Consider the following 13,303-nt stretch of genomic DNA (forward strand, 5'->3'; position numbering starts at 1 on the left):
ACTTGACGGATGGCTTCGGCGCCTCAGGCAGGGCCGTACTTCCCGGTCACTTTCTCTCTCTTCTTTCTCTTCTCTCCTCTCTCTTCTCTTCTCTACCATCTCCCCCAAGACAGTCGACAAACAAACAAGATCTCTGTCCCTGGACTGAGTCGACTCCGATAGGCGTGTCTCTGCCGGCCGAACGGTGGATATCTCCGGTTCGCTCCACCCGCACCCATTGGTCCGCCCCTCCCAGTCGGCCATTCACAACAGGGACCAAGAAGGACTGAAGGACTGAAGGATTCCCTTGTCTAGTGGCTCACGGCTTGGATCCTGTCGTCGCGCGTGGCGGCACCATGAGCATGAGGGCCTCCCGCAATATCTACAGGGATGAGGTCGATTTCACCGCCCTCGCCTTGCAGTCGCCGGCGTTTGCAAAGCAGTCAGTTGACCCCCCGTCCCAGTGTAACACCGAGCTCTCCTGGCTAACCTCATCCAGCCTGAAAGCCAACGGGCAGCTGGACTTCAGCGACCCGGATGCTGTCCGGTAGGTTGGACCCGGAACCCGGAGGTGCGTGGAGGTGTCACTGACCCGGGAATAGGCAGTTGACCAAGAGCCTGTTGCAGCGAGATTTCCAGTTGGAGGTCGAGATTCCGGAGAATAGGCTGTGCCCGCCGGTATGTATAACAGCCGTGTTATGTACTGCCGATCCTGCAGCTAACCAGGAGGCGTGCAGGTACCCAATCGGTAAATTCAGCCTGACCTCTCTATCCGTACGTGGTGTGGTGTGGCTTCTGACAGAATAGGCTGAATTATATCCTGTGGCTACAAGATCTGCTCGACACCACGGGAGACCACTATCGGGACGACTATGACCCTGATCGAGAGGTATTGGGACTCGACGTGTATGTCCCCTTTTCCATCTGCGCATCACCACTCTAATCTTTGTAGCGGAACCGGATGCTGCAGTATATATCCTCTCCTGGGGTGTTCACTGCGACCGCACTGGCGCTTCGTCGCCACGGGTATGTCCACCGTCCTTCACAGTCCTATTCAACTAAACCCACCGCGTAGACATCGACGATGACAACATCCAAACCGCCCGAAAGACTGTATCTACAAACAAGCTCGACTCCTGCATCGAGATCCTTCAAACAGACCCAAAAGATGATCTGTTCCCCCTATCGAAACTGAACGTCGATCGGTGCGTCCAACAACCAACCGTCCTCATTCCTCTCCATCACCAGCTAACCCCCACAGACTCGACTTCACGATGTGCAACCCGCCTTTCTACGCCTCCCGCGACGAACTCGTCGCCTCCGCCGACGCCAAAGAACGACCTCCCTTCACAGTAAACCCCCAACCATTCAGCAACCCCCAGACCACCTACTAACAGAGATAGGCCTGCACGGGCTCAGAAACCGAGATGGTCACATCCGGCGGAGAGATTGCCTTCATCGCCCGAATGATCGAGCAGAGCCTTCATCTCCGCGACAAAGTGATCTGGTATACCTCCATGCTGGGCAAGCTAAGCAGCGTATCCATCCTGGTCGAAAAACTCCTCCAACACAAAAACAACAACTACGCCGTGACGGAGTTCATCCAAGGAAATAAGACCCGGAGGTGGGCCATAGCCTGGTCATGGACAGACCTGCGTCCTGCAGTCGTACGTCTGCCCCCTCCCTCTCCTTCTCCTCCCCCACCCCTCCTCACTACATCCATACCCACACCCACACCCCCAGCCTCAACCCCAAAACTAACCCACCAACACCAGACTATCGCCCGCGGCACCACCTCCATACCAAAACACCTCCTTCCCTTCCCCTCCGAATACGCCTTCACCTTAACAGCCCCAACCAGCAACAGCCCCAGCACCAGCACCAGCAGCCTCACCGACCTCATCGCCAAGATCAACGCCGAGCTCAGCTCCCTCCACATCCAATGGCACTGGCGCCAGGACCTAACCACGGGGGTCGGATTCGCCATGCAAAACGTCTGGTCGCGCCAGGCGCGCAGGAAGATGCTGAACCCGGACACCAGGCCTGATAAGGCGGAGATTGATGCGGCCAAGGCGGAGCTGGGATTTAGGGTGCAGTTAAGGACGGATATGCTTGATGATGAAGACGATAATGAAGACGATGATGGGGATGGATATGGAGATGGAAATGGGGATAGGAATGGGAATAGGAATAGGAGTGGGCAGGGGCAGGGGCAGGGGAAGAAGAATGGGAATGGGAGTAGGAATGCGATGAAAGTAGTGGTGGTCGTGCGGTGGTTAAAGGGGACGGATACGGTTCTGTTTGAAAGTTTCTGTGGCATGTTGAAGAGGAAGGTTGAGGGGTAGAAAGAAAGAAGAGAAAGAAAATGAAAAAGAAAACAAGAGGCTTGGGGTGGGTAGGAAGCAAGAGGCGAGACAACAGTAAAAGTACTCTTGGGCTTTAATTATATCAGACATCAGACAGATCATTGAGATCCACGGTTTGAAGGCACCGCATGGATAGATGGATGGATGTATTTCTCTACAGTAGTACCGTCCATTTGTAGTATCAGGAACCATATAGTATTTTACTATATGGACTTTGGCATTGGCACCAACCCATGACTGCACTAGTATTTACTATGCACTTAGGTACCTGATATTTATATCTATATCTATATCTATCACTGAAGTATTCATTCCTCATAATAAATAATAACAAAGAAAGCACACCCCTAAGTACCACACCACACCACGCCTACTTTTCTCTGTCTATGCACATAAAAGAAAGAAGGAAGGAAAGAAATCATCTCAAGAAAAACCATCTCACATCATGAACATAAACATAAACATGAACGAACATAACCATGCAACAACTCAACACACAAAGGATAAATCATCACGAACTGCCCACCTCCGTCTGCAACTCCTTCAAGCGCAACCAACCCTCACTATCCTCCCAAAAGTCCTTCCCCTTACCAAGGACGCCCCTAACGGCACTTCTCGCCTTGAATCTCCAATCCTTAGCAACCATCTCGGCCTCCTGCCCCTCAGCCAAAGTCTGACCCTCCTTATCCATCGGACCATACCGGGCATATCCATCCCTGACCAGGCGCTCCGTGGCCTTGACAACATCCAACCAATTCTTCTCCTCGCCCATCTGGAACGCACCCTGGGTATTGGAGGCGACGGTGGCACGCCAGGCCTTCTCGTGGGCCTCGAAGGCCTTGGAGGGGCGTTCGCGGAACAGTTCGACGCGGGAGACGAGGAGCCACAGGGGCGCGGAGTGAGTGATCAGCGGGACAATGTTGTCGTCGACGAGGGAGAGGATTTGACCGGCGATGGTGCCGCTGCGGATGACCTTTGCGGAAGAGTCCGGGGCGGTGGGGTCGACGATGAGGAGGTTTTCGTAGTCGTAGGCCGTGACGAGGTGGTCGATCAGCAGGCCTAGGATGGGCAGGTCGATGCATTTCTCGCCGTTCTTGGCGCCGAGGAGCTCGATGACCCGCTTCTGGGCCGTGATGACTTCGCGGAAGGGCGTGTAGGGGGGTGGGATGGAGGCAGCAACAGTGAGGACGTTGTCCCAGATGCGGGCATCGGTGTGTTTGAGTTGGGCAGCGCGTTGGAGGGCCGCGAGGGCTTCGCGTTTGCGCTTGTGGGGGTCGGTGGGGGTGGGGTTTCGGTGGTGGTGGTGGTGTCTTCTTCTTCGTCGGCGGAGAGGGGTTGGGGGAGGGTGTTATTGGTCTCGGGCTCGGGCTCGGGCTCGGGGGAGCGGAGGATCGCGGCCGCGAGGTTGCTCCAGGCTTCGGCGTCATTGTCTTCGAGTTGCACGGTGCGGGTGAAGGCATTGATGGCGTCGTTCCATTTCTGGAGCTCGAGTTGCACGCACCCGAGGGCGAACCACGCGCCGTGATTGAGCCGGTTGATGTGCAGACTCTTGAGGTACGCGTCCTCGGCTTTGTCGAGGGCCGGGGGCTTCATGGTCAGGTAGTGACGGGCCAGGGAACGCTGGGCACGCGCGTATCTCGAGTTAGAAACGTCCCAGGCACGCTCGTACATGGTGGGGTCGGTGTTGATGTCACCAAGGATGCAGAACAGACGGGGGGCGTCGGCGGGGAGAGGGTTCAGTTCGGGTCCGTCGAACTTCTCGTTGTCGTCATCGAGATCCGTGCCGGTGGGCTGGTACAGCTGTCGGCGGACGAGGAAGTTGGCTTTGTCCTCGCGTTCCGTGGCGGCGTAGCAGAGAGCAGCCTCCGCCCACATCTGCAGACGCTCGTAGATGTCCAGGGCAGTGCGCAGACCTCCCAGGTTAACCCACCGGGTGGCGAGTTCCGATTCAAGGTCCCATCGGGTCGAGGAGTTCAGGATCCAGATGTACTCCAGACGCTCTGCGGCGGACGCAGACTCGGATTCCTCGGGGCGAGGGAGGAAGGTTGTGGGCTCTTCGACGGAGGTGCCGGCTTGGGCGTCGGAGGTGGCCGTGTCGGCGATGACCTGGTCCACGAGGGCCTGCATCTGCAGGACGGATCTCTCGACCGTCCGAGATTTGTATCCCTCGACCCGACTGCGCACGAGCAAGGCTTGGGTGTAAATCTGCCAGTTTGAGCTGCCGCCCTCGAGCACGCGGGTGGCGTAGGGCGCAGTTTCCTCACGAGTCAGACCGTCCTCAGGTGAGGTGTTGGTGATCGCCGATGCGAGAGCAAGCAGAATAGCAGAGTCGACAGGGTCGAGCTTGGGCTGATTTCCGGGATCAAGGTCCGCCAGGGCTGGGGGCAGGTTCTCATCCTGGACAGTCACCTGCTTGTCCTCCGACTGCTGTCCGTTCTTCTTGGTGAAGGAGATGGACTCGAGCAAGGTATCATCGTTGAGATCCAGTTTCTTGGGCCCAGAGGGCGTGTCGTTCGCCTCCGACGAGCCCACTGTCTCGGACACGTCGTCGGCGCTCTTGGCCAGAATGACAAGCTGACTGATATCACGATCCTGGAACTTGGTCCTCTTTCCCAGTTTACCGGTCAACGCAAACTCGAACTTCCTCTCTGCGGCAGCCTGTTCGAGATCCTTCCTGGCCTTGGCGTCAAAGCTGTGGTGGGTATGGATCGTCGCTCTCTCGAGCAGATACCGGCCCTTCTCCTGAGCAGTGCACTTGTCGCTCAGGACGATCCTCTCGAGCTCATTCACATCGTTGTAGATGGCATCCTGCAAGGTGCCCGTAACTTCGGACAGCATCTTCTGGTGTAGGAAGTTCACGCGAACCCGTGCAGTCCTCGCCACGACCGGGCCATTCGCCAGCAGAACATCAGCGTCAGCCAGAAGCGCCTTCGCAACAGCAAACAGCTCAACGTTAGGAGTTAGCTTGTAGGCCGCTTCACCGTCCACCGAGAGGTCACGGATGACATGAGCGCGGACGGCTCTCAAGGCCGCAGCGTCGGGCCGCAGAGTCGCAGGAATGATAAGCTCCGCGGGGTTGAAGTCCAAAGGAGGACCGGTGACATTCGACTGCAGGAAGCCGAAGAGGGCCGCCAGACCGACATGGAGCAATTGGGAGCGTTGTTGTTCGACAGTCAGGCCTTCCACGGGTGCTTGGGAGACCGCCCTGGCCTTCTCGGACAAGAAGGTTGTGTAAGGGATCTCTTCCCGGGCGACACGGGCGAGGGCGCTCTCGTCCGTCGCATTGTGTCCGAAGACGGCCTTTGCGGAAGGCAGCTGTAGGAGGGGGACGATATCTGCATCGGCCAGGCGGACGGGGTCGTACCGCTCCCTAAGCGAGGAGGCCTCATCGAACAGGGTGTTCAGGGACGCGGGGGAGGGACTCGTCGAGTCGGCCATGGTGATTATTCACGAAAGATCGTCTGCGATCTCTGAAAGGGGAAAGAGAGGCTTTGTTTTGTCTGATCTGGTCTGTTCTGCGGGAGAAACCAATGGAATCAGGCCGGGCTTCTAAGTGACTGAATTATTAATGAGCAAGAGACGCGGCAGGACCCTTACATAGACCAGATTGAAAGGATTGACGGCAGAGAAAGAGTCAGACTATCAGACCATGTGCTCTATAGGAATCCACGCCGACAATCAAACCCGGCTCAAGAAAAGCACAGGGGAGGAAGATGAAGACGAAGAGGAAGACGAGAAGCAACCCCGCCATTCCGTTTTTTCCTCCTTTTTTCTGCCGCCCCATCGCGATAAGGGCCACGGGCGGTGACCGCATTTGGCCGCGCGTGGCACTAGCAGCCTTCCCCGCACACGCAGGCGGTCTGCCCCCGAACCCACTATATCCACGCACTTCCCAACCCGGCACGCACTATATGTCTACTTGCTTCTCTTAGGAGGCTCGAGATCACCAAGGTAAATTACATTCAACTGTCCAGCTAGCAACCGATCCGGGGTATACACCCCTATCCTGCTGGCCGTTCAAATCCATTCATTATATGCCATAATGTCCCGAGGGTATCTGCACCAAATACAGACAAGACGTCAATACAAAAAGAAAGAACACCGGCGTGAACACCCAAGCCCCCATCCCCGTCGTAGTATGAACAATGCTCCCGGCCTAGGTAGATAGATACCTGGTAGTAACAATAAACAAGAATCGCTGTATCGCTTGAAAGACCGCGGCGAATCCCAAGGATCCGAGCCTGACATATGTACCATCACATCTCTCATTTCGTCCCGGACATCAATCGACTCACCAGTCCTGGCCGCGGTCCTTCATCAGGATCTCGATGGCCTCGTCTTCGGGGACCGGGTTGTCGTTCAGCTCCTTGACACACTGCGTCAGCCCCTCCGCAGCTTCGTCCACCTGCTCCGCGCTCCACCCCGTGCACGCCATGACCATCCGCCGGTAGTTCTGCCCCAGCACCACGTTCTTGGATCGCAGGCGCTCCACCTCGTCCAGGATGTCCTCGTTGTACTTGGAATAGCACTCGACCCGCTGTTGCAAGCTGTCGGGCGCGGACAAGGACCGCAGGAAGGCGACCTGTTGCTCGGAAAACCCAGAGCCGGGGTCGAATGTTTCGGGGAAGACGGCTTCAAACCCCGCAATGTCGATTCCAGTCTCTTTATCGGCATCGCCTATTGACCGGATACTCGATACGTCCATCGAATCGCCGTGGATGCCCTTCAAGACCACTAGAAGGTCCTCCGACGACTTCTCCAGGTTCTTGAACCGTCGACTAAGCTCCACTCGATCGGTGGATCTTTGCTTCAACTCGTCAAGCTGCTTCTGCTCGATCTGCCGAGCTTTGGCTGTCTCGCGGATCTTCGAATGCCAGTGGTCAAACTTTTCTTGTTTCTTGGTGAGCGTGGAGGCCAGCTCTCGGTCAATGCCGCCCAATGTTTCTTGCACCATCGAGCTTATTTGAGCCAACGTTGCTACAAAAGTCAGTGGGTAATCAAAAATAAGTCGTCGGACAGAGCTTACAATCCAAGATCTCCTTCTTTGTCTTCGCAAGCTGATCCATGAACGAGTCTCCACTGCCAGCCTGCTGCGACTGAGCATTGCCGTCAACCATATCCACTCCAACACCATAATCTGCCGGCCGGAGACCAGTGTGATTCGGGATATGCGGATCTGCCCCGACTTCTAGCAGTTGGGGGACAAGAACAGAGCGTGCGCGCCCCGCCAGGTTCAGGGCCGTGTCGCCCTGATCATCCCGGAGATTGACGATTTCCGCTATGAAACGAGCGAGATTGATCAGCTCCCCCGGCTGTGACAGGCTTCTTCCATTTTCCGTCGCCCCGTTAGTTGGCTGGCTCGCCGACGTACCACCGTGGCGAACTATGAACTCCAACAAGGCTTCCAGGTAGTGTTTTGCGGACACATGCCCCCCGCCGCCGGTCGCGGCCATGACGGCGATGTGATGGAGGATGGTTCGCCCACTGTAGTCGACCATGTCAATCGTCGGGGCCAAGACCTGGAGTAAGCGCGGGAAACTCCTGTAGTCGAGATTGTTTCTTGTGCCGACAGACTTCTGCAGCGCAGTTTCACCGGCACCGTTAAGGCGGAAGATGCTGACACCCTTCTCGACCAGCGCATAAACAAGAGGCATCCGGGCAAGCATCGCCGCCCAGTGCAGGGCATTATTCCGGTATTCGTCTAACGGCGTTTCCAGATCCTCTCCGGTCAGTTGCATTAACGCGGGGTGGTTTGAAAAATCCTTAGTCCGCTTATCGAGGAACAGTGTCATAATGAGCTTCATTTTCTGAAACCTCTCCGGGGTTGTGGCTGGGGGTAATGGCTCAAACCCGCGCTTGCTGTCATCAATCATGGAATTGGAGACATCCATGTCCTGGTAGAAGGAATCGTTTGGCTCCGTTGGTGTAGGCTCCTTCATTGAGAACGAATTCTCATAAGGGGTCGCAAAAGACTGCGCATGGTGAGAGGAGGACCGGAAGCGCTTGCGGGGGGGTTCATTCGACTCTTCATGGTCAAAGCTAGCTCCATCGTGGACAGGAAAGCGTCCATTGGTCTGGAAGTTACTCCCAAAGCCGCTATCAGATGCCACACTATACATGCTTTGTTGACTGTTGAAAGGGACGTGGGTCTCTTGGCTGCTCATCTGTTGCGAGGGCTTCCGAATGACACTTGATCGCCTGCCGTCGATGCCTCGGGCTGCGGGCGAGTCGAAGCGGGCTTTGCTCATGGCATTGACTGCGCTTGCGGCAGTGCGAGAAATGTTTTGGAAGAAGGTGCCTTGCTGGGGTTGAGACATGCCCCGATTGTCCATCCCGCTGTAGAGCCGTTTTCTTTGCGCAGCCATCGCCTGTTCCTTCGTCGGGGTATCCAAGGAGTCCAGCGCCGCACCAGTGGTACCGTTGGGGCCCATGTCGTATTCAAGAAGGGGTCTTAGCATTTCGTCGACGTGGTATTCGCGGCAAAGGTCCACACCCCGCTGGTAGTTGACCCAGGTTCCTTGGTATTTACCATATCCGCCCTGGACCTTCTCGTGCTCGCCGGCAGCGATCTCCTTCTCCAATGTCTTCGTTCTTCTCGCTTTAACAACACCGGCAACCTTGAGGATCTGGGTGGCATTCAGCCAAGAATCGGCGCGGCGTTTCATCACGGCAACACCATTCACCTCCATTTCGTAGACGGGGACGTTGGAGTAGACGGCCTATGCGGAGAAGAGCATGTCAGTCAACATCGGACGAAACTCCGGAGATGATGCGCAGACGTAGGAAGGCACTGACCCTGTATATCTGGGGTTTAAATTCCTCGTGATACATCATGGTACCATATCCATTCATGTCTTCAAAGCCGACGAACCCCTGTCTCGGGGCCTGCGGCAGGCCATTCGGATAGCTGAAAGATTGTTGCGAGGGTTTCGGAGGGGGGGTGGCGCGAGGGGTGGAGGCCACGGACTGGGAAGCGTTGAAGGAGCCCATCTGCGACTGCGAAAAGGCCATGCCGTTGGCGGAACCCATGCTACTCTGCGAGTACGACATGGGTAGGCCGGGACGAGGAGGGAGGTGGTTATTGGCGGCCATGAGGGAACGGAGAATAACGGTGGAGGGTGCCCGACCCCGACAACCCGAGTTGAAGCTGCTGCTGGATGACAGGAAGCAGGAAGCAGAAATTGGGCGAGTATGGATGGCAGCCACCAGGCCAATGGCAGGGCAAGATCAGGAGATGACAGAGCAAGAGAATGAAAGCATGTGGGGAACCGCAGCTATCCAGGATCGACTTGTTCCGGTCTTACCTGGCAGGCTGGCAGGCTGGCCGGTCGGGAAGGCGCGCGAAAGCGAGGCGCGCGTGGGTTAGCGCACCGACCGCGGAAGGGATGAGACGATGGATTGCCCCGGGGCTGGCTGGTTCAGCTCGAAGGGAGATAAATTTGCAGATCACCCAGTGTCAGGGGCGGTATCGAGATTCAAGAGATCCCACTGTACAACAAGATTGACGGAATGGGGAGTAAATGGGAAGCAAAAGTCGCGGGGCTCCTTTGATGGTCGCGTTCGCGGCTAGCCGTTTTCGCGTATCCCGACCCCGAAAAACATCATTGCCTTTTCGGGACGGTGCTCTCACCGCCTTCTCCTTAGGGCAACGCCCCAGGAAAAGACAAGCAGAATAATTGTAGTCGATTATCAACAACAACAACAACATTCCCCCGACCATGTCGGCCCTCCACATCCCCCCCGAAACGTGGAGGCACCTCCTGCGCTCCTTGCTCCGCGAATGCTCCTATCTCCCGGACCCTGTCGCCAGATTGTCGATGAAAGCCGATGTCCTGAGCCGATATCAACGATACTACCAGGGCCCGAAATCCAAGTCCAAGAACAAACCCAAGGCCATCCCCGAGGAGAAAACCCTTAAACAGATCGCCCTCCACAGAACAGCTCATCAGCGGCTTTCGCTGCTCAAACGCGCCAATGAGGGATACTATAAGCCACTGGAGGAGGTCCTGCAGATGGCCTATGGCCGCCGAGGGAAACGCAGAATACAGCTGGTCAACGCGCTGATTGCCCCGAAGGACGCCCCGGGGGAGGAGGTCATCGGGCAGGTGGCAGAGCCACCACCTGACATGTTCTCGGACGGGTGGACGCCGCCGAAAATCATGGTCGATCTTTTGAACTCGCAAAGGAACAGTGAGATTATATCCACGATGAATTCCAGTGCTGGCATCAAGCATACCCGGCCGCATATCCCGAAGGTGAACATCTGGGGGAAAGAACTCTCGCCATCCCGTCAGAGAAACATCAAAAAGAAATGGTACAATACGATGGTGCACACTATATTCCCGCCTCTGCCCGACACGGAGCTCCGGGCATTAGAAGGCCTGATATCGGGGGAAATACCGTGGACGGCCCCAAAAAGAAGAACACCGGTTGGAGAAACTTCTTCCGCTGCCGTCAAATCCAGCCTGGATGTGGAGTTCCTGACGAAGGGGCCGCAGAAACAAGAGACTTTCACACACTATACAAATGGGCGACCTCATAAGATTACGCATCGACTTATGCGTAGGCTCTGGAAACGCATATCGTGTCTGGTCCCTCGTCAACAGTGGAATGACACGTACAAAAAGAGCTATTTCACGTGGGACGTGCTCCATTCGTCGCCCTGCGTCGTCGTCCCACTGAAAGAGAGCATGTCGGCTGAGCTGTTCCAAGGCATCGATGCTAAAGGGAGTGTTGCCAAAGAACCGAGTAAGAGGCACATCATCGAAGAACAGTCGACAGAGAGCACGGTTGAAGAGCAGCCGAAAGAGAGTGTAGTCGAGACTGAGACGCAACCAGAGCAAGACGAGCAGGCAGCCGAAGAACAACCCCCGAAATATCCGAGTGCGCCGCAGGTCGAGCCACAACGATGAGGATTGCAAACAACTAGATACAATACAAATACGAAGGAGACCTAATAACATCACCGCTCGATAAGAAAACAAAAAGAAACCCCCCAGGAAGGAAAAACTCCAGATCACCTCAACGACGAGCCCGGTGAATCTCCACCCGCCCATACCTATCAACAATCGGCATCTCCCCCGGCCCACAAAACATACGGCCATTAGCCGCATTGGTTTCCCTCTCAAAGCCCCGCGGCCAGACCTTCTCCATCTCCAGCCGGAAGTCATTCTTGGGCTTTCCATCCCGCACCCTCAGCTTCTCGAAGAACACGTACGCCGCGTAGAAAGTCATCCCCCCACTGCCGGTCGTCGGGCCCTTGTACGACAGGAAATCCGCCAGCGACTTCGACTTCAGTTTCTTCCCCGTCTCGGGGATCGCCGCTCGGGCTATTTCCCGAAGGAACCGGGCCTGCGTGACCCCCTGCTTGCGTATATGCGCCTTGATCTTCCGCCGCACCACGTCGCACGTGTCGAATACCGGCACCTGCATCGTCTCCTCCCCGTCCAGGTGGATCTCGGATACGTCGAAGTTTGGCCCGGCGGCGGCGGCAGTGTTCTTCTTGGCTCTCTTCGCTGGGGGGGCAGTAGCAGGGGCAGCAGACACAGCAGCAGGAACAGCAGCAGGAACAGGAACAGGAACAGGAACAGGAACACCCTGCGGTGCCGGCACAGCCCCAGCCCCAGCCCCAGCTCCAGCTCCAGCTCCAACCCCCAAACCACCCCCCGTAACCAAACCGTGCTGCTGCTGTTGCTGCAACATCCCACCCTGCCCCCTCCCCAACTGCACAAAAAACCCCCTCGCCGCAAGAAACGTCGCCGACCTCGCCCCCTTCCTCTCGCCCTGCTGGTTCAAAAACTCGGTATACGAGCGGACCGACACACCAATGGCGCGCTGGAAGTCGGCGGGTTTCATGGCCCCAGAGGCGATGAACGCGCGAATTTCGGCGCGGACTTGGTCGCAGGTTTTCAGGGATGTGGTGGATGGAGATGGAGATGTAGGTGTATATGTAGATGTAGATGGGGGGGGATGGGGATGGGCATTGGCATGGATGTGGATGTGGATGTGGTGAAGGTTAGGTAGTTCTCTTTATCGATGCCAGGGCCCGTCGGTGTGGGAGCTGGTGGTGGGAGGATGTTGGTGGTGGTGGTGGTGGTGGATTTTCTCTTTGCGGAGGGCATGGTTGCTGTATGGATGGATGGATGGATGGATATATGCACCGTGTGTACTCTGTATATAGCGGTTTTGTTTTGGATGAATGAATGAATGCATGATGGATCAACAGAAAGAAGAAAGACGAAAGCGTCAACAGATGAAAAAGATGAAAAGATAAAAAAGACGGAGCCACAAAAATCAAAACCCCAAGCCAAGCCAAAACAAAACAACGCGACTCAAAACGCGCCGAAAGTCTGAATAATTCCTCCCAGGCTGTCAGTAGTACCGTAGGTACTATATCTATCTATAGTACTATACATAAGTACGTAGTAGTCTGTCTAACTAACTAACTATACGGGCGTGCGTCATACCCCGGGTCGGGTGGAACCCTACTATACTATAGTACTATACTATACTTGTATACTATACCGGTGCTACTACGGAGTACTTACTTATCAAGTCAGTTGTCGGTGCCTAGTTACTATTCTCGCACGTCGTATGTATGTATGGTAAGGTATGAAATGAGATGAGATGAGAGGAGATGAGGGTTCAGGCAATAGGTATTAATTTGATGTGATGCATCATATCACATTCATAGTCATCATACGGGAGGTAGTTAACTATAGGTAACTACCTTAGGTAGATAGGTAGGTAGGTAAATGCCATGGAGGGAGATGTATTGTTCGCTTCCTTTCTGTTTCTGATTCTGGCTTGCGGCTGAGCCTGTGATCTGGAGAAGCTGGATCCATGTCTAGCCCGTAGGTATCTTTGTACTAAACTAAGTAATACTATAAAAAGGTGAGGTGGGATGTGATTGATCAATTGACTCGGAACCTTCCTTTTACTTACTTACCTACTACCTA

General features: G+C 55.5%; 5 protein-coding genes across 5 annotated transcripts; 2 read left to right on the forward strand and 3 right to left on the reverse strand.

Annotated features, from left to right (window-relative positions):
• The first annotated feature begins 50 nt into the window (after nucleotides 1-50).
• BO70DRAFT_384319 (DUF890 domain protein) lies at nucleotides 51-2,484 on the forward strand. Its single transcript, XM_025545650.1, has 10 exons — nucleotides 51-421; nucleotides 479-526; nucleotides 582-657; nucleotides 782-885; nucleotides 932-1,005; nucleotides 1,055-1,184; nucleotides 1,241-1,331; nucleotides 1,383-1,646; nucleotides 1,755-2,074; nucleotides 2,222-2,484. The coding sequence occupies exons 1-10, from the start codon at nucleotides 336-338 to the stop codon at nucleotides 2,322-2,324; spliced, it is 1,296 nt and encodes a 431-aa protein (XP_025403105.1). The 5' UTR covers nucleotides 51-335; the 3' UTR covers nucleotides 2,325-2,484.
• A 186-nt stretch (nucleotides 2,485-2,670) lies between these two features.
• Nucleotides 2,671-5,997, reverse strand: BO70DRAFT_358115 (TPR domain protein). The gene is made up of 3 exons (XM_025542214.1): nucleotides 5,943-5,997; nucleotides 3,789-5,860; nucleotides 2,671-3,609 (listed from the first exon to the last, which is right to left on the reverse strand). The coding sequence occupies exons 2-3, from the start codon at nucleotides 5,781-5,783 to the stop codon at nucleotides 2,857-2,859; spliced, it is 2,748 nt and encodes a 915-aa protein (XP_025403106.1). The 5' UTR covers nucleotides 5,784-5,860; nucleotides 5,943-5,997; the 3' UTR covers nucleotides 2,671-2,856.
• Nucleotides 5,998-6,379: 382 nt separating this feature from the next.
• On the reverse strand, nucleotides 6,380-9,227 carry BO70DRAFT_358116 (putative APSES transcription factor (MbpA)). Its single transcript, XM_025542215.1, has 3 exons — nucleotides 9,141-9,227; nucleotides 7,372-9,064; nucleotides 6,380-7,322 (listed from the first exon to the last, which is right to left on the reverse strand). The coding sequence occupies exons 1-3, from the start codon at nucleotides 9,195-9,197 to the stop codon at nucleotides 6,637-6,639; spliced, it is 2,436 nt and encodes an 811-aa protein (XP_025403107.1). The 5' UTR covers nucleotides 9,198-9,227; the 3' UTR covers nucleotides 6,380-6,636.
• An 829-nt stretch (nucleotides 9,228-10,056) lies between these two features.
• BO70DRAFT_75508 (uncharacterized protein) lies at nucleotides 10,057-11,312 on the forward strand. Its single transcript, XM_025548691.1, has one exon. It carries the CDS (start codon nucleotides 10,064-10,066, stop codon nucleotides 11,255-11,257), a length of 1,194 nt encoding a protein of 397 aa, XP_025403108.1. The 5' UTR covers nucleotides 10,057-10,063; the 3' UTR covers nucleotides 11,258-11,312.
• Nucleotides 11,313-11,390: 78 nt separating this feature from the next.
• Nucleotides 11,391-12,272, reverse strand: BO70DRAFT_275510 (uncharacterized protein; the record flags this gene model as incomplete). The annotated part of the gene is made up of 2 exons (XM_025538984.1): nucleotides 11,391-11,942; nucleotides 12,075-12,272. Coding segments are annotated over 2 exons (750 nt in total), but the record flags the coding sequence as incomplete, so codon positions are not given.
• Between the last annotated feature and the right edge of the window lie 1,031 nt (nucleotides 12,273-13,303).

Source organism: Aspergillus heteromorphus (genome assembly GCF_003184545.1).
Source record: "Aspergillus heteromorphus CBS 117.55 chromosome Unknown BO70scaffold_2, whole genome shotgun sequence".
In the NCBI taxonomy this organism is placed as follows: domain Eukaryota; kingdom Fungi; phylum Ascomycota; class Eurotiomycetes; order Eurotiales; family Aspergillaceae; genus Aspergillus; species Aspergillus heteromorphus.

What these genes read in the sequence shown, in the direction of transcription:
- BO70DRAFT_358115 (XM_025542214.1), bottom strand. Translation starts at nt 5,783, where the DNA reads ATGGCCGACTCGACGAGTCCCTCCCCCGCGTCCCTGAACACCCTGTTC. An exon ending in TCAATGCCTTCACCCGCACC is followed by an intron (nt 3,610 to 3,788) that starts GTGCAACTCGAA and finishes GACCCCCACAAG; the next exon opens with CGCAAACGCGAAGCCCTCGC.
- BO70DRAFT_358116 (XM_025542215.1), bottom strand. Translation starts at nt 9,197, where the DNA reads ATGAATGGATATGGTACCATGATGTATCACGAGGAATTTAAACCCCAG. An exon ending in TTAAACCCCAGATATACAGG is followed by an intron (nt 9,065 to 9,140) that starts GTCAGTGCCTTC and finishes TTCTCCGCATAG; the next exon opens with GCCGTCTACTCCAACGTCCC. An exon ending in AAAGAAGGAGATCTTGGATT is followed by an intron (nt 7,323 to 7,371) that starts GTAAGCTCTGTC and finishes TGACTTTTGTAG; the next exon opens with CAACGTTGGCTCAAATAAGC.
- BO70DRAFT_75508 (XM_025548691.1), top strand. Translation starts at nt 10,064, where the DNA reads ATGTCGGCCCTCCACATCCCCCCCGAAACGTGGAGGCACCTCCTGCGC.
- BO70DRAFT_384319 (XM_025545650.1), top strand. Translation starts at nt 336, where the DNA reads ATGAGCATGAGGGCCTCCCGCAATATCTACAGGGATGAGGTCGATTTC. An exon ending in TCGCCGGCGTTTGCAAAGCA is followed by an intron (nt 422 to 478) that starts GTCAGTTGACCC and finishes AACCTCATCCAG; the next exon opens with CCTGAAAGCCAACGGGCAGC. An exon ending in AGAATAGGCTGTGCCCGCCG is followed by an intron (nt 658 to 781) that starts GTATGTATAACA and finishes GGCTTCTGACAG; the next exon opens with AATAGGCTGAATTATATCCT.